General features: G+C 42.7%; 1 protein-coding gene across 1 annotated transcript; it reads left to right on the forward strand.

Moving 5' to 3' along the window:
• The first annotated feature begins 392 nt into the window (after positions 1-392).
• Positions 393-24,606, forward strand: LOC123758370 (protein Star). The gene is made up of 6 exons (XM_045742695.2): positions 393-526; positions 5,851-5,968; positions 11,547-11,767; positions 18,449-18,654; positions 20,878-21,022; positions 23,224-24,606. Exons 2-6 carry the CDS (start codon positions 5,851-5,853, stop codon positions 23,521-23,523), a joined length of 990 nt encoding a protein of 329 aa, XP_045598651.2. The 5' UTR covers positions 393-526; the 3' UTR covers positions 23,524-24,606.
• Positions 24,607-24,743: the final 137 nt, after the last annotated feature.

Here is a 24,743-nt window from a genome sequence, read left to right on the forward strand (position 1 = left end):
TTAGGTTAGGTTAGGTAGGGTTGGTTAGGTTCGGTCATATATCTACGTTAATTTTAACTCCAATAAAAAAAAATTGACCTCATACATAATGAAATGGGTAGCTTTATCATTTCATAAGAAAAAAATTAGAGAAAATATATTAATTCAGGAAAACTTGGCTTATTAGGCAAATTTGGCCTTGCATAGTAGGCTGAGAAGTGCGTTCTGGCTACTAGGTACGACATATATATATATATATATATATATATATATATATATATATATATATATATATATATATATATATATATATATATTGTATATACCCCAAGCCATCAAATGACTAAGAACTCTATAAACATACGCCGGCAGAACTCGTCCAAGTGGTTTACAAAGCACAAATAAAGAGACCCCGTGGTGCAGGTGTATGGAGGAGCCACGTGTCGTACACACCCGTGGCGGTCAGTAAGCCACCGCACGTCGCCGTGGTGAGACGTGTCTCAGGGTAGAGCAGTTACGGCCCCTCTATAATTGTTCTCAGCCAGTTGTAAGTAATATCCAACCTGAATGGCGTAAGGAAATAGATGAAAGATAATAATGTCTCTTATATACGTTTGCGTTGACATTGGTTATGGGATTGTGTTGTGAGTTGTAGTCAAATGATTGTGAAGCGAGCACACGTAAATTGCTTAGATTGATGGTCATTATGTTCCAGTGCCTGAACTAATGACGTGACTATTAATAATCATAATAATAATTCACTGTGTAGGGGACAGGAAGCCAGAGTATAGTCCTACACGTTAGGCTTTTATGGAGTTACCCCGCCCAGGCTACAACCCCACAACACGCTACCTCCTCAGTACCTACTTCACTGCTAGGTAAACAGTGGCATTAGGTGAAAGGAAAGGTGCCCAACCATTTCTGCCCCGCCTGGAATTCTCGAGTGTGTGTCGAGAATGAACGCGACTGTGCTACCAGGACCCATTATAATACAATAATAATGTGTTCAAGTATAAAAAGTACTTAATAGGGGTCTGATTACAATGTTAAGTTTAGATACTATATTTATATATATTTTTTATTGAGCCGCTATTTACACGCATCGCTCCGGACAGAACTATTGATTTATACGTGTAGTGAGGCGTGTTTGAGAGTAATATGTAGGATGCAAACATCTAATATATGGGATTCAGTTTTTTTTTTTTTTAGCTAGGTGAGCCAAGCCCAGGGTGACCACACATTGGCTCGGGAACAGATCCACAAGGGCCGTGACGAGGATTCGAACCTACGTCCGAGAGGATCTGACTCAGGAGTTATCTCAGAATTCCTTCTGAGTTCTGAGATAACTCAGGAAACATCATCTCACAACTCAGAAGGTTTTCTAAAAACTGCAATACAACAGTAAATAACCTTAATTCGTTCAATTGCACAAAGAAACATTTCGAAATGGGTTAGAAATTAAAGAGGTAGAGAAGAAATGTAATTTAAACAAGGGAAAAAATGCGTATTTCCTGCTGTTTCACCGTAACTAGCGTGACGTCACTGGTGTTAGTTTCTTAACAAACAGTTAAGCATTACCTCAATTAATCACTAAAGTCGCTAAATAATTTGAAGTTATGCCCGAAACGATTTGCGTAATAATTGACTGTATAATACACATTTACTGTTTGTTTTAAATTTACTAATTTTATTATATATTATTATTATCTATATGGAAGGGAGTACCATCTCTGGCTGGAAGAAGGGGGACCCATAGCCTCGGAGGAAACCACACATAACGTATTAGAGGGAATGTTTAGGTCCCCTCTAATACAGTTTCTGTGTGCTTTTCACCTACCCCCCACTTCCTTTTTGCTTTATTATGTATTTAAAGGTTACAAGATATACATTGGTTGATAAAATGAGTATTTAAAGGTTATGGATCTCTTGAAGCTCCTCCGCTTCCGGACAGGAACCGAGGAAGCAGCAGGCATTTCCCCTCTGGATCGCCACACTGAGGCGCTGAAACAAAAAACTGGCAGCTCTTGGGTCTCTGGTGACGTCAATGAGCTTGGAGACCAATTCCTTGAGAAATCCCAAGGCGCTCTTGCCCCAGGGGCCATGCGTCTCAGACGCTATGGGAACAAAGAGGTATTGACCTTCCAGTCGCCTGTACTTGAGTGATTTTGTTGTTTCCCTGTGGTTGGTCGCCCCACCTGCTTGATCAGCTCCGAAGTGTACATAGGTGTCAGCCAGGGTGGATACACATGTGTAGTCCCACACCAACTGTTTGCCCCTTTTCCAGGAGTATATAGTGATGCCATCAGGGCGAAGTGCGGGGTCATACAGGTTTTGGTCCCCTAGGATGCGAGGTTCTCTCTCAGCTGGGCACTGAGCTGAGACGAGGCTCCTCTTGATGACGTCATTGACCTCGTTGTGTCTTGCATGCCAGCCCTTTGAGCTTCCGCAATGCAACCCATGCAGTCCGTATTGGTCTGCTTCCACCCTGTTGCAAATACACTTGTATTCAGTGTGAATTTGGGCACCAAGGCGGAGGGGCCACTGCTACACGAAGGGATTCTGGATCTAGACGCGTGCCCATATCTTGAGGTTATCTTGAGATGATTTCGGGGCTTTTTAGTGTCCCCGTGGCCCGGTCCTCGACCAGGCCTCCACCCCCAGGAAGCAGCCCGTGACAGCTGACTAACACCCAGGTACCTATTTTACTGCTAGGTAACAGGGGCATAGGGTGAAAGAAACTCTGCCCATTGTTTCTCGCCGGCGCCTGGGATCGAACCCAGGACCACAGGATCACAAGTCCAGCGTGCTGTCCGCTCGGCCGACCGGCTCCCTGCCGGTCCCTCCCTGCCAAATATATTGTCATATATTTTATATATTATTATATATTTTTATTATATATCATTATTATATATTTGTATTATATATTATTATTATATGTTTTTATTATATATTATTATATACTTTATTATATATTATTATACCTTTATTATGTTTCATTATATATTTTTATTATATATTATTATATACTTTATTATATATTATTATACCTTTATTATGTTTCATTATATATTTTTATTATATATTATTAAAGTTATACTGCATCAATCAACACAACTTGACAGCAGAGCTTATTTTCAAGGCTTGAAGGCTTCTGATAGTGTCTAGTGAAAAAGTCAATATGATTGTGACATGAGATATTATCTTCTGTGGTAATGTGGTGGTTGTATTTCATGCAACGTGTTGTATTATGTGAGCTGATCTCATGCAAGACATTGTATTATGTGAGCTGATCTCATGCAAGACATTGTATTATGTGAGCTGGTCTCATGGAAGGTGTTGTATTATGTGAGCTGATCTCATGCAAGACATTGTATTATGTGAGCTGATCTCATGCAAGACATTGTATTATGTGAGCTGATCTCATGCAAGGTGTTGTATTATGTGAGCTGATCTCATGCAAGGTGTTGTATTATGTGAGCTGATCTCATGCAAGGTGGTGTATTATGTGAGCTGATCTCATGCAAGGTGGTGTATTATGTGAGCTGGTCTCATGCAAGGTGGTGTATTATGTGAGCTGGTCTCATGCAAGGTGGTGTATTATGTGAGCTGGTCTCATGCAAGGTGGTGTATTATGTGAGCTGGTCTCATACAAGGTGTTGTATTATGTGAGCTGGTCTCATACAAGGTGTTGTATTATGTGAGCTGATCTCATGCAAGACATTGTATTATGTGAGCTGGTCTCATGCAAGGTGGTGTATTATGTGAGCTGGTCTCATACAAGGTGGTGTATTATGTGAGCTGGTCTCATGCAAGGTGGTGTATTATGTGAGCTGGTCTCATGCAAGGTGGTGTATTATGTGAGCTGGTCTCATGCAAGGTGGTGTATTATGTGAGCTGGTCTCATACAAGGTGTTGTATTATGTGAGCTGGTCTCATACAAGGTGTTGTATTATGTGAGCTGGTCTCATGCAAGGTGGTGTATTATGTGAGCTGGTCTCATGCAAGGTGGTGTATTATGTGAGCTGGTCTCATACAAGGTGGTGTATTATGTGAGCTGGTCTCATGCAAGGTGGTGTATTATGTGAGCTGGTCTCATGCAAGGTGTTGTATTATGTGAGCTGGTCTCATACAAGGTGGTGTATTATGTGAGCTGGTCTCATGCAAGGTGGTGTATTATGTGAGCTGGTCTCATACAAGGTGGTGTATTATGTGAGCTGGTCTCATACAAGGTGGTGTATTATGTGAGCTGGCTTCATGCAAGGTGTTGTATTATGTGAGCTGGTCTCATGCAAGGTGTTGTATTATGTGAGCTGGTCTCATGCAAGGTGTTGTATTATGTGAGCTGATCTCATGCAAGGTGTTGTATTATGTGAGCTGATCTCATGCAAGGTGGTGTATTATGTGAGCTGATCTCATGCAAGACATTGTATTATGTGAGCTGATCTCATGCAAGACATTGTATTATGTGAGCTGGTCTCATGCAAGGTGTTGTATTATGTGAGCTGATCTCATGCAAGGTGTTGTATTATGTGAGCTGATCTCATGCAAGGTGGTGTATTATGTGAGCTGATCTCATGCAAGGTGGTGTATTATGTGAGCTGATCTCATGCACGGTGTTATATTATGTGATCTGATCTCATGCACGGTGTTATATTATGTGAGCTGGCTTCATGCAAGGTATTGTATTATGTGAGATAGACTTGACTCGCATCTCCTGTTTTCTCCTGACTACATGTATGCTGACTTCATGCATGACTAACCACCCTATGAAAATGGGATATTAGATGAGCTAGGTAGCTCTGGATCTATTGCCTGTAATCCCCCTCGTATTGAATAGGCTAGTAGCACATTGTTGTGTGATTAATAAAAAAAACTTACACAGTAGATGGGTCTTTATGATTGGTATTTTGGCTTCAGTGGTTATATCCAATGTGTTTTCCAAGTTTTTCTTGGTTGCTAAATCGCATTAGTAATCTGGTCTGATGTGTAACTCTGCAGTGTGTTAGATAATGTTTCTGTAGCCTGGTCGTCAGTTCTCCAATATGCTGATCTTTCCTCTCTTCTTTCGGAAGCCAAGAGTCGCTTCCTCATGCTTAATGTGCTTCATAGTCTGATGTGGTGTGTGTGTACACCACATCCTCCTCTGTTGTGGTGTGTGTGTGTACACCACATCCTCCTCTGTGTTGGTGTGTGTACACCACATCCTCCTCTGTGTTGGTGTGTGTACACCACATCCTCCTCTGTGTTGGTGTGTGTACACCACATCCTCCTCTATTGTGGTGTGTGTGTACACCACATCCTCCTGTGTTGTGGTGTGTGTGTGTACACCACATCCTCCTGTGTTGTGGTGTGTGTGTGTACACCACATCCTCCTCTGTGTTGGTGTGTGTACACCACATCCTCCTGTGTTGTGGTGTGTGTGTACACCACATCCTCCTCTGTGTTGGTGTGTGTACACCACATCCTCCTCTGTTGTGGTGTGTGTGTACGCCACATCCTCCTCTGTTGTGGCCTCGCACTCCCTGCAGGCGCGTCAGACCAAGCACTGTTACAAAGTCTTTCCGATCGTGTAAACATTCCTCACAACATTTCCCAGCCGATTGCTATTAGAGTATTCTTATCAGAGTGCTGATATCAAGACACTGTTATAGAGCACTATTACCAGAGTACTGATATCAGGACACTATTATAGAGCACTGTTACATGCTCTATATAATTTCTTCTAATGCCCCTGATGCCCAATTATATTTTCGTAATGCCCCTGATGCCCAATTATATTTTCTTAATGCCTTGATGCCCAATTATATTTTCTTAATGCCTCTGATGCCCAATTATATTTTCTTAATGCCCCAAATGTGGTCCCCGACGCAGATGATGCGGGTCTCCGGAAGCTGTTGGAGCTGGCTGAAGAAACAGGTGGGCCTGGTGTGTGTGGCTGGTCTCCTCGCCGTCCTCCTCCTCTACCTCTCCACCCGCAGCACCTACCGTGGTTAGTGAGAGAAGAGGCTATGGTGGAAGTGAGAGAAGAGGCTATGGTGGAAGTGAGAGAAGAGGCTATGGTGGAAGTGAGAGAAAAAGGTGGGGGGGGGGGAGAAACAAATTAGAGAGGGGATAGAGGGGAAGAGAATGGGAGAAAGAGTAAGAGAGAGGGGAGGGGGGTGAGAGAAAGAGAACGAGCTAGCAACCGTAGATCACATATTGTTGACAGTTACTGGTATAGTTATTGAGACATAAACCTCACAACAAACACCGGCATTGTGCTACCATTATATTACTGTGTGGCAGGTGTTGAGTTCCCTCTATTGTGTGGCAGGTGTTGAGCTCCCTCTATTGTGTAGCAGGTGTTGAGCTCCCTCTATTGTTAAACTCCTAAATAGCACCTGCTTATCAGTTTACAACCAAAATGTTAGATCACTTGGTAAATACTTTGATGATATAAATGCACTACTTACAGCACTAGGTACTAAATTATCATTCATCATTTTAACGGAAACTTGGCTAAGTAATGACTATACCCAACTCTACAATTTAGCTGGTTATAAAGCCATTCATAACTGCAGGCCTAATATAAAAGGAGGTGGCACAGCAATATATTACAAAGATACCTTCATTTGCAATAGTGTTATTAGTGATAGAGATGACTATTGTGAATATACCTTTGCCAAGTTCTCCAGTAAATCCCTTAAATCCTCCCTGACTATCGGTGCCATCTATAGATTTCCTAATACCAACATAGCTTTATTCTCAGACAATGTAAGGAATCTTATCACAAATAACAATCTCAACAAAAATCACATCATTCTGGGAGGTGATTTCAACATTGACCTGGGTCTTCAAAACAACCCTCAAGTTGACTATTTCCGTAACAGCATGCACTCCTGTATGCAAATCCCCACAATCACCAAGCCCACCCGAGTCACTCAAACATCTGCCACTACCCTGGATCACCTATGGACTAATATAACAGCTCCCCTTACATCTGGGGTAATCTATCAGAACAACTGACCACTATCCTACCTTCCTCATAGCAAACATGGACACATCACCACCAGAAACCAAGAAACTCTCATTCAGGCTACATAGTGAATCAGCTTTAGGCAATCTCTCTAATGCACTTCACAATATTAACTGGGAATCTGAATTTAATAATACACAGGATATAAACTCATCAACTAACCTCTTTCTCTCCAAAACTCTAAGCCTCTACAACACTCACTGTCCCCTCCTTACCAAACAAGTAACTGATAAAAGAAAAAATAACCCGTGGCTCACAAGTGGCATAATTAAATCAATCAACAATAAACATGAATATGAAAAGAAATTTAGGATTGGCCTAGTTACAAAGGAAGTAGTTAAGAGGTACTCATCAGTGCTTACCAGTATCATAAGAAAATCAAAACTTTCATATTATGAGACTAGATTCAAAGCAGCAAAAGGCAACATGAAAAGCACATGGAATACCATCTCTAATATCCTAGGAACTAAACAACACTCCCACAACCAGATAACACTCTCTAAGGATGGCCTTACACCGTCATCTGACTAAGAAATGGCGAATGAATTTAATAGCTTCTTTTCATCGATTGGTGCTAACCTTCCAAGTAAAATCCCACAGACTCAGACACATATCAACACATATATCTCAGGCAGCTATCCAAACTCTCTTCTCCTTTCACCAGTCAGCCCGACAGATGTTGTGTTCATCATACACTCACTAAAAACCAAAGCTGGGAACATCAGTGAAATCCCATCCATTGTATACAAGAGCACCTCCCATGCCCTTGCGCCACCTATAGCTCTGCTGTTCAACAAATCCCTTGAGTGTCATACCTTCCCTGACATCCTTAAAAAAGCAAGAGTAACGCCAGTTCATAAACGAGGTAATCCGGCAGACATAAACAACTATAGACCAATATCGAACCTACCCATTCTATCAAAAATATTTGAAAAAATTATCTACAAACAGCTCTACTCCTATCTCGTAAAATTCGACATTCTTAGCCCCTGTCAGTTTGGCTTCCGCTCTCAAAAGAGTACCAACGATGCAATTATTAGTCTCCTTGATATAATTTACTCTGCCCTTGACAAAAATGAGCTTCCGATTGGACTCTTCATTGACCTGAGAAAGGCCTTTAATACTGTTAATCACGATTACCTCTTATGTAAACTCCATCATTATGGAATCCGAGGCCATGCACTGGACTATATCCAATCCTATCTTAGTGATAGACACCAATGTGTAGCCATCAATAATATAACCTCTTCCACTCTACCAATAACCGTTGGAGTGCCACAGGGCAGCATCTTGGGACCTCTTCTATTTCTTATATACATCAATGATCTGCCTAATGTCTCTAACATTCTGAAACCTATTTTGTTTGCTGATGATACTACCCTCATTTACTCCAACCCCAACCCATATACATTAAATGATGTTGTTAATAATGAACTAAAAAAAAGTCCACTTATGGATGTCAACCAACAAACTAACACTTAACATAGAAAAGACCTACTACATCCTATTTGGAAGCAAATCTACAAATGCAATTCAGCTTCAGATAGACAATGTAAACATTAGCAATAAAAATGATGGAAAGTTTCTTGGCCTATTCCTAGACAAGAGACTCAACTTCAGCACCCACATACAACACATAACTAAGAAAGGCTCTAAAACAGTTGGTATACTCTCCAAAATCAGATATTATGTACCTAACTCTGCTCTCATCTCTCTATATTATGCACTAATCTATCCCTATCTCAACTACGGTATCTGTGCATGGGGTTCAACCACTGCAAACCACCTCAAGTCCATCATCACCCAGCAAAAATCTGCTCTCAGAATAATATCAAATTCTGCTTTCAGACAACACTCAGCCCCCTTGTTTACCTCCCTAAACATGCTAAACATAATCTCACTCCATAAATTCTCTTGTGTCAACTACATTTACAAAACCCTGTTCTTAAATGCAAATCCTGCTCTGAAACTCTTCCTGGACAGATGTAATAGGACCCATTATCACCACACCAGAAATAAATATCTCTTTGATATCCCCAGAGTTAAACTTAATCTGTGCAAACACACTATGCAAATAAAGGGACCCAGTCTATGGAACTCACTCCCTATTGAATTGAAAAGCTGTCCAACTTTTACATCATTCAAAATCAATACTAAAAAGTACCTAATTTCATCTTCCTAGTTTTTCACTTTTTGCCTTAAAATTGCACTGTATCTATTGCTACCCAGTCTCCCAATCTTTATGTACCCAATCTGAACATCTTTACCATTGTGATCATTGCTGTCTTATATGTGCTGTCAATCTGCTGTATGGTGTCTATTAATCTTCTTTAAATTACTAATCAAGCTGTCAATGTAATCAATCAGAGCTTTAATATAACAATGTTTTTTAATATACTTACTAAGCTCTCTCTCATCTCATTTTTCTCTTGCAATGTATCTTTATCATTTATCAATTCTGATAGAAATTACCTACTTAAAATTATCTGCTAGATTAAGGACCTGCCCGAAACGCTGCGCGTACTAGTGGCTTTACAAGAGTGTAATTACTGCACTATCCAATGTATTCTCAAACCCAATGTACTTTCTTGTATATAAATAAATAAATAAATAAATAAATAAATTGTGTAGTCTCGGTCTCTGGCCGAGGCTACGGCCAGTTGTGTCGAGTACTCCATATTGTACTTACCTAGTTGTGCTTGCTGGGGTTTGAGCTCTTAACTCTTTCCGCCCGCCTCTCAACTGTCAATCAACTGATCTTTTTCCACACACACACTCAAGCCCCCCCCCCTCCACCCACCTCTCACAGGAAGCAGGCCATAGCAGTTGTCTAACTCCCAGGTACCTATTTACTGCTAGGTGAACAGGTGCATCAGAGTGAACGAAACGCTGCCAATTTCTTTCTGGCAATCCAGTGGACTAATCATGGCAATCCTGGTGTAACAAGACTATTAAATAGTCACACTCAAGAAACTGTTGACTCAAGCAGGATTGATGAAGATTAAGCCACCCAAAAGGTGGCACGGACATGAATAGCCCGTAAGTGGTGGCCCTTTCGAGCCATTACCAGTATCAAGAGCTGATACTGGAGATCTGTGGAGGTGCGACTGCACCCTGCGTGACGGGAGATGTCTCCCGTGATCAAACAGGCATCATATCACATCTTTATAACCGTGGTTGCAACCTGCTCTCGCACAAGACAGCACATATATGACTTATTGCTTATAGTCACTATTTCACTTATATTGAATATCCCGAGTTACTTTACAATTTATTTAAATATTTTAGTTTTGTTTTATTATTTTTATAAAACTGTAATATCAATATAGGCATAGATTCAGTACTAATTGTAATATCTTAACATACTAAGAAGGATAGGTTAGGTTGTGATTTTCTATTCAGCTTTTCAAGGTTAACTCAAATATTCATAATAAATTTGTATGTCACATATGCACTTATTCATAAGCAAGATATTGACTATAAGCAAATGCGAGAACGGGTTGCACCAATCCCAGTTCTCTTCTGTGTAGTTTGATTGCTGGTTGTCGCCGCCTGGTGGCAGCTAAAGTTCATTGTGCATCCCATTGTACATTCATTGGGAGCCGGTCGGCCGAGCGGACAGCACGCTTGACTTGTGATCCTGTGGTCCTGGGTTCGATCCCAGGCGCCGGCGAGAAACATTGGGCAAGGTTTCTTTCACAATATGCCCGTTACCTAGCAGTAAAATAGGTACCTGGGTGTTAGCTGTCACGGGCTGCTTCCTGGGGGGTGGAGGCCTGATCGAGGACCGGGCCGCGGGGACACTAAAAAAGCCCCGAAATCATCTCAAGATAACCTCAAGATAGATTCCCATACTCATCCTGTGAGGGATAGCGCAAAAAGGAATTACAGAAGACACAAAACGTTTTAATGAGATTTCAGCAGATTTTTGTACGTTAACATTTACGACTAACGTACACAGCTTATGATTTAATATGACAGCTTGTGGCAAACGTTTTGCATTGTAACATCCATATATATATACACAACATAAACATTGAAGGTCTGGCATGACAATTGTTCTGGTAAGGAAACCTCTGGTAACACAGCTGACTCAAACACTTGACTTGCGGAGTCGACAACATTATTTCATTGTTTATTATTAATGCACGTTCTCTGTCTGTGTCTGTCTCTCTTTCTCTCTCTCTCTCTCTTCCATATACACTACAAAAGAATATTACACAAAATATAATTACACTGTACACAGGCAATGAGTTGCCTGTAACGTAATACATATCATGTTCATCATAGTTCTTATTAGCGCCTTTAAATGTTGTCTATAGGACCCAAATATCACAGTAACAAGGTTATCGTGAATAACCGAACTCAATTATGGGTTCATTATTGCCCGTGCAACATGGACATTTCGTTCCGAGTAGCTAAATCTAAAACAACAACAACATTGTCTATATTGTATTGTTTTGGGTTGTTGACAAAGTTGTGTGTATAGTTTACACAGTTTTGACTATTGTGTGTGTTAGATAGGTTGATAAAGATGTGTGTATACTTTTAGAGAGCTTCCTGATGAAGGATCAGACGTCGCATGCCGTACGACAACTTACCAACAAGACTTTCGCTGGTTTGGAACAGGACGATCCAGCGTTGGTGTCGTACGTCCGCCAGCTGATCATTCCCCCCTCAACAAAAGCCTACAATCTCACCAACCCAACAAAAGTCCATTTCTCCCAGTACGACCAGAGCGCTTTTGCCGAAAATACTTTTATCAACGGGATGGTAAGGCATTCTCGGTGGATTACTAGCTATTTTCTTCAGAACTAGAGATACGCGAACGCAAGCAGTTGTAAACTATGATAGTCTTACATAGCAATTACAACACCATTAGTTTTAAGTTTTATAATTTAATTGCGCCAGATAAGCGTTGAAAATATTTAGCCTACGAGGAATCTAATTTGAAAATAACGGTCCTCCAAGAATGGGAGACTGGTCCAAAATCAGTTTATATATAATTTCAAATTCATGTAATAATCAGAAAACGTGACTCTCGCATTTACATCCAATTATATTTTAACACAAGATTTGAAAAATATACCATATTTTACCATCACTTAAGAAGTTATTATATGTTGATCGTCCCAGGCTTCGTGAGCGTTTTCAGCCGGCCAGGATAGGCAGGGTCGACTGGGCACGTTTGAACCGCTCGCCCCTGTTTACCCAGCAGTAATTGGAGACCTGTTTAAAATACAATTGAAAAGTTGTGTTCTAGGGCAAACTAGTATTATAGTACTTACAGTAACAATTTAGTCGAAAGTACTACTATGTAATGATGAAGAGGTGGCACGGCTTGTATGTAAGTTTTTTTTTACACAGCAGACGGTAACACAGTGGGTATCTTTTCCTACCATCCTCCTTCTGTTAAGATAAGTGTCCTCGTCTCTCTCTTCCTCCGCACTCTACGCTTCAGCGACCCTCAATTCCTTGGGTCGCAATTCTTGGCAATTTCAGTTTCTGAAATTTTTTTTGGTTACCCTTTGCATTTCAACAACTGTGCCTACTCTCAAGCAAAACGCAATTTCTTTCATCCTAAACCTCCTTCCAACACTAGTAGCACTGTACTATGCTTTCCCTTCATATCTGAACTCAAAACTTTTACCAATACTTGACATAAAGCTCGCTTTTCGACAAACTAACACACTTCGTAGCAATCTAGTTCACACTGCTCCTCCTACTTCTAATGCTGCTAATGCTGCTGGTGTCTACTCTATTTCCTGTTCGTCTTGTCCTCTCCAATACTTTGGCGAAACTGGCCGTACACTGAATGACAGACTTAAGGAACACAAGAGAAGTGTTAAGTCTGCTGACACTAACAATGCTCTCTTCTGTCATGTGAGCTTCTGTCTTCTGAATTCTGGTGAGCCTACTCATGTGGACTCTCGGACTTGCACCCTTTCCTGTCTTGATTTTTATCTCTGCTCGTCGTCCGTTTACTTAGATTTCACGTGGCGGGTTCTTGATGACCTCCATAAGTGATCATTTCCCCATCCTCGTTTCCTTTTCCTCTTTCCAGCCTCCCCTCTCCTTCCCTAGGTGGTAGTTTGCCAAGGCTGTCTGGAACCTATTCACGCTCCGTGCTACTCTCTCTGGCCTCTTCTGTCTGCCTATTCCTCGCGCCCTCCTCCTTTTTCATGACACCGTCTTCGATTCTGCCTTCCGCTCTATTTCTCGCTCTACCTCCTGAGGCAGGGAAGTGCATTCCCTGGTGGAATGCAGACTGTGCTCGGGCTGTCTGCTGTAAGCGTGCAGACTGGAAGAAACACCGACGGCAGCAGATGGCTGATTCTTTTGTTTTGTTTCGGAAGGCTAGTGCAGTGGCCCGTAGGATCATCAGTACAGCTAAATGTGAGAGTTGGAAATCTTATGTTTCCACCATTACGTCTGATACTCCTTTGCCGCAGATCTGGAAGAAGATCCACAAGATTGAGGGTAAGTTCATTCCCGATGTCTCGCCGGTTCTCCACCTCCATGGTAATCTTGTGATGACCCAGTGCAGGTCGCGACCAAATGGGGTTCCCACTTTTCTACTGTTAGCTCTGGTTCTCATCTTCCTCAATCCTTCCTTCTTCGTAAACCTGTTCTTGAATCTCATCCCTTAGATTTCCACACTCATCTCCGTCTTCCCTATAACGGTCCTTTCTCTCTTTCTGAACTTCAGTCTGCCCAGGCCCTCTGCAGATCTACGGCAGCGGGCTTAGATGACATTCATTATGAGATGCTTCGCCATCTTCCTCCGTGCATGTATCGGTATTTCCTGAGTCTGTATAACCAGGTCTGGGAATCGTCGCCAGTCCCTGAGGAATTGCTCGATGCCGTTATACTCCCTATTCGGAAACCAAGGTCTATCGGTACTTCCCCTACGGACTTCCTCCCTATTGCCCTCATGACTTTTGTCTGCTTACTCTTTGAACATATGGTAAATGTTCGTCTGATGTGGTTCTTGGAACACCATCACCACTTCTCTCCTTCTGTTACGGCCACAATGGGTCGCAACCGGGTTCTTTGCTGGTGGGTCTAAAGTTCTGGTATCCAGCCCCAAGTTAGTAGTGGCTTTCAAGGAGTGAGCTCGGTAATGCAAGTAAAACACAATGGGGGAGGTGCATTGAATACAACACTTCATCAATTATCTATATATATTCACATATAATCACTTTCCCATCACCTCATATATAATCCTAAAGGAAGTATTACTACACTTAATATGTACACAAGTGTCTCTCTCATAGGACACTAAACGCTCCTCGATGCTCAATCGATGCAGTCTTGTCAGCTACCTTGTTTCCTCTACACACAGTACCGTCCTCAACCAGTACTGGGAAACACCAACGAGTCTACCCTAGCCACGGGCCAGCCAAAACACAGTCTCACTAGGTGCTCTTCGTGCACGCCCACAATTACTCTCCAGCCTGGTACTGGCAGAGAACATCAGCCTCACGCTGCTGGGCCTCTTCACATACAAATACAAGGGTAGTGAACCCCTGGCAGGAGCTTCTTGCAACTCGCTGGTTACACTCCTCCGTAGCACCTTATTGTCAGTCGTCTCTTCCGCTAGTCAGTCCCGGGTATGCTGAATTCTGTCACTGCCACTTCTCAGGCAGACAGTAGAACACTACACAGTTCTTCTCCGGCGGTGGCTGCTCACTGGTTCCGTAAAGCAGAATGGAGTAGAGAGCTATTGGCTGCCCTGGGTAGACTGACTGTCCTCATACCACAGCAGCCCTATGTTGACTCTGTGGATACAGACACGTCATCAGTACACTGGTCAGTACATGGGGCACTAGGAAACATCACTTACTTACTCTGACATAGACATACAACTCCTCCTATAATAGATGGCGCTGGTTTTCTAGGCGCCACCTCACCAGAAGTCAGCACCAGCTACCTCTCGAGCTGACTAGGACAGGAATCTAGCGCCTCGTGCTGGTATCATCCTGCCACCACTAGATGGCGTCGTCCATTTTGTGGGGGTTTCGGGAGCAGACTCACAGATGGCATTGACGTCGCTACTCCGTGCTCCGACGATGGAATCAGGTTCGTAACACCTTCTCAATTTGGTTTTCGCAAGTGCCGCAGCACGACTGATGTCCTGGTGAACTTGGAGGTCTATATTCGTACTGCTTTTGCTGCGAAGACCTCCGTTGTTGCTGTCCTTTTCGACCTGGAAAAGGCTTATGATACGGCTTGGAGATGCCATATTATGTCCCAGCTTCGTTCTTTTGGCCTTCGTGGTAATCTCCCTCACTTCCTCTTTCGTCGTTCCTTTAGAGTCAGGCTTGGTGCCACTCTCTCTGCCTCTTTTCGGCAGTACGAAGGTGTTCCCCAAGGTAGTGTTCTGAGCACTACTCTTTTTCTGGTTGCCCTCAATGGTCTTATTTCCTCCCTCCCTTCTGGCATCTTCTCCGCTCTTTATGTTGACTATCTTACTCTTTGCTGTCGAGGTGATGATTCGCCTCTCCTCCAACGGCGGCTTCAACTTGCGATTGATGCCGTGTCATCTTGGGCCACCAATCATGGCTTCAAGTTCTCTACAACCAAAACTTGTGCTATGACTTTTACTTGGAAGCGGGGCATTCTTTGTCCCTCTTTGTTACTCTATAGTCATCCTCTTGTGTACAAAGATTCAGTGAAGCTTTTGGGGTTATTCTTTGACACTCGTTTGTCCTGGTCGCCTCATATCTTTTACCTCGGAGTTGAATACTCTAAGGCCCTTAACCTCCTTAAGGTTTTGTCCTATACTTCTTGGGGTGCGGATAGGCGCACGCTCCTCTATTTGCACTCCTCTCTCGTCCTGCCTAAATTCGATTATGGTTGCCCTGCATACTCTTCTGCTTCTACTCTTTGCCGTCTTGAGGCTTTGCACCACACTGGGTTGCGCCTTGGCTCTGGTGCCTTTCATTCCACTCCTACCCTTAGCTTGTACGCTGACACTGGCTTCCTGTCTCTCCAGGACCGCCGTGATCACTACTGTTTTCGCTATCTTGTGCGGTCCTTACAGCATCCTCACTCTCACCTCTGTCGTGCATTGACTTTTACCCCTACTGTGGTTCCTGTTCCTCTTCACCACTTTCCTCTTTCTGTCCATTTGTCTCGCTTACAAGATTCTCTTTCCGTTCGTCTTACCAATGTTTCTCCTCGTATTGTTCCATCCTTGCCCCCCGTGGAGGGTCCTCCTTCCCAAATTTTGTACTTCCCTGACCTGCATCACTAAAGCTTTTACCCCTCCTACGGTCCTGAAACGCCTTTTCCTTGAGCACTTTTCTTCACACTCCCACTCCGTTTCCATCTTCACCGATGAATCTAAGTCTGCTGATGGTGTGGGCTACTCTGTTGTTTTCCTGTCCATACTTATATGTGTCGCCTTCCTCTGGAGGCTAGCATCTTCACAGCAGAACGAGTTTTGCTGGGTTCCTAGCCATGTTGGCGTCTCTTTAAATAAGCGTGCGGATGCTTCCGCTGAGGCAGCTTTCCGCACTTGTCCCATCTCCCGTAAAGGTATTCCATATTCCGACTTTTACCCAGTTATTCATTCCTCCATCCTTGCCCGTTGGCAGGGTTGCTGGTCTTCTGTTATTGGTAACAAACTGCATACTCTTTTATGTGAGTAAATACTTCTAGGCCTAGTATAGTACATATATGACTATAATAGGCCTAAGATAGCATGTACTAGGCCTAGGATTGCTAGGAGAGGTTAGGCTAGGTCTTATATTGGTTGCGGTTAAAAATGTTGTGTTCCTTCAAATTTAATCATTCAAAAGTCAACTTTCTGGTGGTTCATCTCTACATATTGGTACTTTCTACCAAATAGTCCCTTTAGGTATTTTCATTTTAGGACGATGGGCTGAAATTAATTTATTGAGTCGATTAACAGGGAAAACCATTGACTAGCTTTCCATCAGCACTTGCAATCTACGCATAGTGAGTGACTGTACCTCTTAACCAGTTACAGCCCCGCTTCTGTGCCAGGTAAGTTCACTACGGGCTCACCATAGCCCGTGCTCCTTGCAACTTTTTGTTCCAAGTAGCTGAATCTAAAACAACAATAAATAACGCCTATTGGCGCAACGAGGGATATATTCACCGAGAAACGTACTCTGCTTCTCGGTGTATATACACTAAGAGTTTATTTTAGTACTGGACTGTGTTCAAGACTAACTATACTTGTTGGTTGGTCTGTAAGATTTTGTGGCAACCAATTGTTAGGCTATGCTCGACTAAACTGCGGTTGTCCCCAAGAGACGCGTTCATCAATTGTTAATTGTAGATAGTTAGGCCTAGGATAAGTTAGGCGTTTTTGGTTCTATTGGTAATTTTTTGTATTTGGGTGAAGCATCTAGAGCAGGGTTGGCCTGGTGGCTACTCACGTGCCCACCCTGGTCAGGTTTTTTAGTTAAAAAAAAACGTGTGGGTTTAAAAAAAATGCTTTAATATGGGCCAATTTAGTTACCGGTAGTATTTCTATTTAAAATTAAACTTTCATTTGTTTATTTATTAATTAAATAGATACAACCCCACGGGTTGAGAAAACCCAGATTTTTTGCCAAACCAGATTTAGAGATGCGAACTGAACACTATTCAGTGAAGGAGTATATGCACCTAGCGATGTATCCCATTTCTCAGTGTATATACACGAGTCAGTAAGGTATATACGTTGGTCAGTTGGGTATTGTAGTGGCCTTAATAAACCTCCCACGATTGATAGGACTTAAAACATCAAACCATACCTTGACAACATATGTTTATAAAGAGATTTGCTTAGTTTTCTAGAGGCTAGGCTGATGTAGCGAGCACGACAGTGACTAAATGTGTCATATTTTGACGATGCAATACACTAAATCTGTAAGCTTTATTTGTAGAAGTCCGATTCCTGGACTAGCGAGCATCAGTATGGAAACGTTCAATAGGATAAGGAAGGCCTGTTGGCCTCAAATTATTGAGGCCACTGAACGTGAATTTATAGTAGCCATGAACCCTATGATGTAGGGTGATGCGTTATTACTAATAATGTGTGTATGATTTGTGTCCTCTTTAGCAGTATTGCTCCTAATAATTGTGTCAAGCTTGTTAGGGTGTTAGACCATTATATTTTATTGTGGAACACTCTAGGGTTGGTTTATGACTTGAATGTCGATATAAGAGTCCCTCAGTATTTTTACCTTCTATAGCTTTACTGTCGACCATGTTTGAAGTCGATAATATTTATTATAATTGTATTTATGTAAATCTTTTATAATGGGAGCCGTTGCATGAGTGTTGATGTGGAGGGCGTTCCTGGAGAAGGGGATTCTACTTTGAGTATTAGTTAGCAGTGAGAAATTCACACTGGAGACGGAATCTACAATGAACGTTGGAGTAGATTGTGAGGGATTCTCCCTGGAGGGTTCTGCCATGAATGTTTTTGTACAGGGCGGAGGGTTCTTCCTGGAGATGGGAGCCCTGGACGGGGAAGACAAGAGCAACACTCTCTACTTCGAGAAGTACCGCGGCTGGTCAGGCCTCTTGATCGAGCCGGACCCCAAACTCTTTAGGACGCTCTCCGGCCTTAACAGGAAGGCTTACTCCATTAACGCTGCAGTCTCTCTTACCAATGTCTCCGCCCTTGCCACCTTCAGGTACGTCTCCACAGCTTTATTGTATTACTTATGTTCTGTGAATATTCATAATGCTGTTCACGGTTGATTTCCTGCTCTTAAATTGTTACTTCTTATTGCTGCTTGTGCTGTTCTTATTGCGTTTAGTTTAGGAGTGGGAAACCGTTGTAAGAGGAGAGCTCCAGGGCTCCGTCCAGGGACTTTTGTCGTTCATCATATATATAAACGATATAGACAGGGGTGAATAGCATTAACTTCTATAAGATGTAGATAGGCTTTTAAAATTGTACGAAATATTGGCGGATGTACTTTAATGGTGACAAATTTAAGGTTCCGATCCTAGATAATGATGATAATTACCGGATATCAAGTTGGACAATGTTAAAATTTCCAAATTTGAACACTAAAAAGATTTTGGAGTTACGATAAGTCTGGATCTTAAACAAAACGATCAGTATTTGTACTATATATATATATATATTATATATATATATATATATATATATATATATATATATATATATATATATATATATATATATATATATGTCGTACCTAGTAGCCAGAACGCATTTCTCGGCCTACTATGCAAGGCCCGATTTGCCTAATAAGCCAAGTTTTCCTGAATTAATATATTTTCTCTATTTTTTTTTATTATGAAATGATAAAGCTACCCATTTCATTATGTATGAGGTCAATTTTTTTTTATTGGAGTTAAAATTAACGTAGATATATGACCGAACCTAACCAACCCTACCTAACCTAAGCTAACCTATCTTTATAGGTTAGGTTAGGTTAGGTAGCCGAAAAAGTTAGGTTAGGTCCAACTTGATATCCGGTAATTATCATCATTATCTAGGATCGGAACCTTAAATTTGTCACCATTAAAGTACATCCGCCAATATTTCGTACAATTTTAAAAGCCTATCTACATCTTATAGAAGTTAATGCTATTCACCCCTGTCAATATCGTTTATATATATGATGAACGACAAAAGTCCCTGGACGGAGCCCTGGAGCTCTCCTCTTACAATGTCGGACATGTGTACTCATGTCAGAAGACTTTACCTTTAAAGAACACAGTAATGTAGCCATCACAACTGCAAGAAAAATGACAGGTTGGATAACAAGAACCTTTCACACCAGAGATGCTATACCAATGATGATACTTTTCAAGACGCAATTGCTCTCTAGAGCGGGATACTGCTGCACAATGACAGCCCCTTTCAAAGCTGGAGAAATTGCTGACCTGGAGAGCGTGCACATTCTTTACTGCTAGAATCCACTCAGTAAAACATCTAAACTACTGGGACCGACTAAGGAGCCAAAATCTGTACTTCCTTGAGCGCAGGCGGGAGAGATACATAATAATTTACACGTGGAAAATATTAGTGGGGCTGGTCCCAAACCTGCACACAGAAATAACATCACATAAGACCAGAAGACATGGCAGGATGTACAGAATACCCCCGTTGAAAAGCAGAGGTGCAACAGGTACTCAGAGAGAGAACTCTATCAACATCAATGGCCCGAGATTGTTCAACTTGCTTCCACTACACATAAGGGGCATAACTGGCCGACCCCTCACAGTATTCAAGAGCGATCTTGACAAACACCTCCAAAGGATATCTGATCAACCAGGCTGTGCCTCATACGTCAGGCTGCGAACTGCCGCGTCCAACAGCCTGGTTGACCAGTCTAGCAACGAGGACGCCTGGTCGACGACCGAGCCGCGGAGTCGCTAAGCCCCGAAATCATCTCTATGTATGCATTTATTAGAGAGTCTAGAAGCTAGGGAACACTGCGAGATCGTTCTCGACCCAAGGTTAGTAAGTACTGTCATAGACAACCTCGTAGCGCTTCATAGCTATTAAACTTTTTATTAAATGCTAACTATGGCACCATGATTTAGGAAAGATGTACAGGTTTCGTAAGTGAACACTTCCGAAACATCATTGGTTTGATGAATTCTTATTCTGGTTATAAATCAATTGATGGAGCTTATTCCAAGGAAAACTAGTAGGGTTAGCTATATAATAGGGTAAGCTCATGGATAAGCTAGATGAAAGATCTAATCCTGCTTACAAATTAGACCTCTCCTTCTCTTGTATCAATCTGTAAAAAATAGCTTAGGATTGCCTTGTATCCCAGAGCCTTAAAACACCCTAAAGTCCAGTCCAGATCCACAGGAAGCCCCTGTTCTTCTATATAACTGAGTTTCAGGATTCCTCGTTACCCCCCCAGGCCTGCACGGGGCGAGGGGCGCATCTGGGAGAACTCGAAGAAGGGCATCACCGTTCAGTGCTTCCCCCTCTACACCATGCTCCTCGCCCTCACTGTCCGCCAGATCGACTTCTTCTCTCTCGACATCGAAGGCCACGAGATGAAGGTAACTGAACCCCCATCCCCCCCTTGTGCTTGTTGTCATACACCGGTGCTAAACAAACCGTCCTCCCCATCACTGAGAGAGGTGTTCCTCTCCATCACCATATGTTGTTAAACGTTTTTTGAAAGCATATATATATTTTTGGAGGTTTGAGCAAAAACCAAAAAGTTTTTTTTTAATTTTATTTAGTTTTATTTGATTTGATTTTACCTCGCTAACAATAATAATTGTGATACAAAACGTGTAGGAAGTAAATGCCTTAATATTTACATGATATAACAATATGAAATTCGTAATAAACATGAATCGTAAGTTGAAACAAACGTTGAATAACAGTGGATAAAATAAAAGAGTCTAGGCTTGTAGTGTAAAATAGGAGTTGCCAATTACTTCCAAAAGGAGGCGTATATAGGAATAACACAGGGGCGTAGGCCCAGCTAAGGAAGTTGAGATTTGATATAAGTGAAGACCAGAAGACATAATAGTAAGGTGGGTTTCACGATGGGGTGTTCCGGCAGAGCCTCCCCCCCCCCTCCCTAAAAGTAGGGAAAATGATACCTGGAAGACCCTGAACACGGGGAGGGCGAGCGTTCGAAAAAGCAGGTGTAAATAGCGCAGAGTGGACGAGCTGAACTGCAGTCCTTGATTGATTGATTGATTGATACAGATTAAGCCACCCAAAAGGTGACACGAACATGTATAGCCCATAAATGGAGGCTCTTTGGAGCCATTACCAGTACCAATAACTGATACTGGAGGTCTGTGGATGGATAGGGTCTTCATGGTCGTGCAGCCCTTGGGTTGTTGTTGTTATAGATTCAGCTACTGGGAACAAAAAATTCCAAGTAGCACGGGCTATGGTGAGCCCTTAGTGGACTTACCTGGCACAGAAAGGGGACTGTAACTTGAGCCCTTGGGTTCTTGTTGTTGTTTAAGATTCGCTACTCAGAACAATAAGTTCCAGTAGCACGGGCTATGGTGAGCCCATAAGTGGAGGCTCTTTGGAGCCATTATCTGTATCAGTGGCTGATACTAGAGATGTGGCGATGGATGGGAGTCTTCATGATGGTTTTCAGCCTGGAGGGCTGGCTATACCAGTTATGGAGCTAGTGGGATTAGTGTAGACCTCTAGGTTTTCCGTTTTTTCTTTGCCTGGGACTTTGGCTGAGCAGTGTTGTCGTTGGAGTTTGGCGACGTGGCCTCCACGAGGAAGTCTTGAACCGTGTAGGTGTCGTACTTGTGATGCGGTGGTGGAGCTCCTACTATGATTTCCTCGCCTGAGGAGTCCGTAACCTCCGTAGTGGGCGTTTTTGTCTTTCGCCTCGCAGCCTTAGGTAGGCTTAGGTGTAGTTGATTGGTGGTTGTAGCTATTTCAGGAGCGCTGGTAGTGCTTTTATCGTTTGTAGATAACACGTCTGCTAGCGCGGCTGCTGAGATAGTGATGGAAGGAGTGTTGGGAGCTGGAGAAGGAATTACCTCTGTTTGTGTCGCCCGGGTCATGGGCGGTTCTGGAGTCGGTGTTGAAGTTGACCGCATGGTCGTCCTGGTGGTAGTCTCCGGAGTGGTAGAGGAGGCAGTGAGATTTACGCTAGTGGCTATGATGGGGGCCAGGCCATTGTCTATGTATAATGTGTTTAGTTCACTGACAAAGCGCTGGTTGTCTGGTCCTGCTAGCCTTTCCGCTAGTCTAATAAGACCAGGAGCCCTTGGATTGATTGATGAAGATTAAGCCACCCAAAAGGTGGCACAGGCATGAAAAGCCCGTAAATGGTGGCCCTTTTGAGCCATTACCAGTATCAAGAGCTGATACTGGAGATCTGTGGAGGTGCGACTGCACCCTGCGTGACGGGAGATGTCTCCCGTGAGCCCTTGGTTGATTGATTGATGAAGATTAAGCCACCCAAGAGGTGGCACGGGCATGAATAGCCCGTAAGTGGTGGCCCTTTTGAGCCATTACCAGTATCAAAAGATGATACTGGAGATCTGTGGAGGCGCAACTGCACCCTGCATGACGGGAGATGTCTCCCGGACCAAATGGTGACCAAATGGTGTGCCCTTGGGTATGGTAGGACCTTATATACCCACCCAGGTCAAGTAGGGGGACCCCCTTCTCGTTATTTATCCATTGGGGGATTTTGACATTCCTGCAGGTAATGAAGGTTCTGCCCCACAGGAGATGACAGCCCTTCCCCTCCTTCCTGCAGGTGATGAAGGCCCTGCCCTGGGAGAAGGTGAAGGTGCGGGTGATGTGTATCGAGATGAACCACGTCCCTGGAGGAGTGAAGGCCGTGATAGAGTTCGTGGAGAGTCGCGGCTACACCTTCCTCGGCACCCGGAAAATCGACGCCTGGTTCGGTTTGAGGGAGCTCCTTCAGGAGACCATGGATCTCGACAAGTACCTCCAGCAGCACAAGATTGACACACTCAGGTTAAAGCTTCTCAGTCAGACATACACACAGTATCAAACCAGTGGGGGGCTGGTGGCTGAGTGGACAGCGCTCTAGACTCATGGACTTAGGGACCGGGGTTCGATCCCCGGCACCAGCGAAAATATATGGGCAGTTTCCTTCACCCTGATGCCCCTGTTACCTAGCAGTAAATAGGTACCTGGGAGTTAAGACAGCTACTACGGGCTGCTTCCTGGGTGTGTGTGAAAAAAATTAATTAGTAGTTAGTAACAGTTGATTGATTGACAGTTGAGAGGCTGGCCGAAAGAGCAGAGCTCAAACCCCACAAGCACGACTAGATGAATACAGAGACAGTAAGACATAGCACAATTACAAAGAAGGCAGAAAATGTGATAAGGTTCCAAAGTAAGTCATCCAAGACACACTTATTACATTTTAAGACTATGAGCCATCCCAATGAAAGAGCTTCACGGGAGTGCCTCTGTGGACAGTAGGTAACAAACATGTACAATCGAACGTGTGTGTGTGTTTATACACTCTGTTTGTATATACATCAGTTGCGCGAGGCATCAGTCCAGCGCTTGATCAGGACCAGCTAGTCCTGCAGCTCACGATGGACTCGCTCACGTCTCAGTACCAGCCAAGTCAACAGTGAACGCCTGTTGGCCTTCGATGTCCACCTTCTTGATACTTGAGCTCCTGTCGACTCTTGCGGCTTCAACATTAAAATTGACTGTGACAATTGAAGTTGAAGTCGACAGTGACTTTAGTATGAAAGAGACTTTAGCGTCGAAGTTGATAGCGACTTTAGCGTTGAATTCGCCAGCGACTTTACCGTTAAATTCCCCAGTGACTAGCGTTGAAGTCAACATCGATTTTAGCACAAAAGTATCTGATAACAAAAGAACATGATAACAGGAGGACTGCACGAGGCACTATTGCACACAGGACCAATACACCAATAACAAGTCGCTGATCTATGAAGTCAAACAAATTAATGTTATTTTTATTGTTAGACTTGTACAAAAAATTTTTTTGTTGTTGTCATATTGTACTTATGTAACATATTACCCTTTTATAAGTGTTAAATTTAAAACTTTTTGTATGATTTTACTACTTTTTTTATTCAATATTGAATGGTATTTTATACAGCACGTACATTAAACACTTGTGTATTTATTGATTTATTTATCGTATGTTTCCTTCAAATGTTGTGTTTTTGTAAGACTTGTGGGGAAATTGGCTCTAGTTCATATGCTATTAAAATGATATTTAATTCTACGATACTCGAAGAACCACTCCCTTTATGGGAGAAA

The sequence above is a fragment of the Procambarus clarkii genome, chromosome 11 (assembly GCF_040958095.1).
Source record: "Procambarus clarkii isolate CNS0578487 chromosome 11, FALCON_Pclarkii_2.0, whole genome shotgun sequence".
NCBI classification, from domain to species: domain Eukaryota; kingdom Metazoa; phylum Arthropoda; class Malacostraca; order Decapoda; family Cambaridae; genus Procambarus; species Procambarus clarkii.

Bases quoted from the DNA above. Each gene is read 5' to 3' on its own strand.
- LOC123758370 (XM_045742695.2), top strand. From the start codon at position 5,851: ATGATGCGGGTCTCCGGAAGCTGTTGGAGCTGGCTGAAGAAACAGGTG. The intron at 18,655-20,877 runs GTACGTCTCCAC...TTACCCCCCCAG, and splicing joins TCCGCCCTTGCCACCTTCAG to GCCTGCACGGGGCGAGGGGC. The intron at 21,023-23,223 runs GTAACTGAACCC...TCCTTCCTGCAG, and splicing joins TCGAAGGCCACGAGATGAAG to GTGATGAAGGCCCTGCCCTG.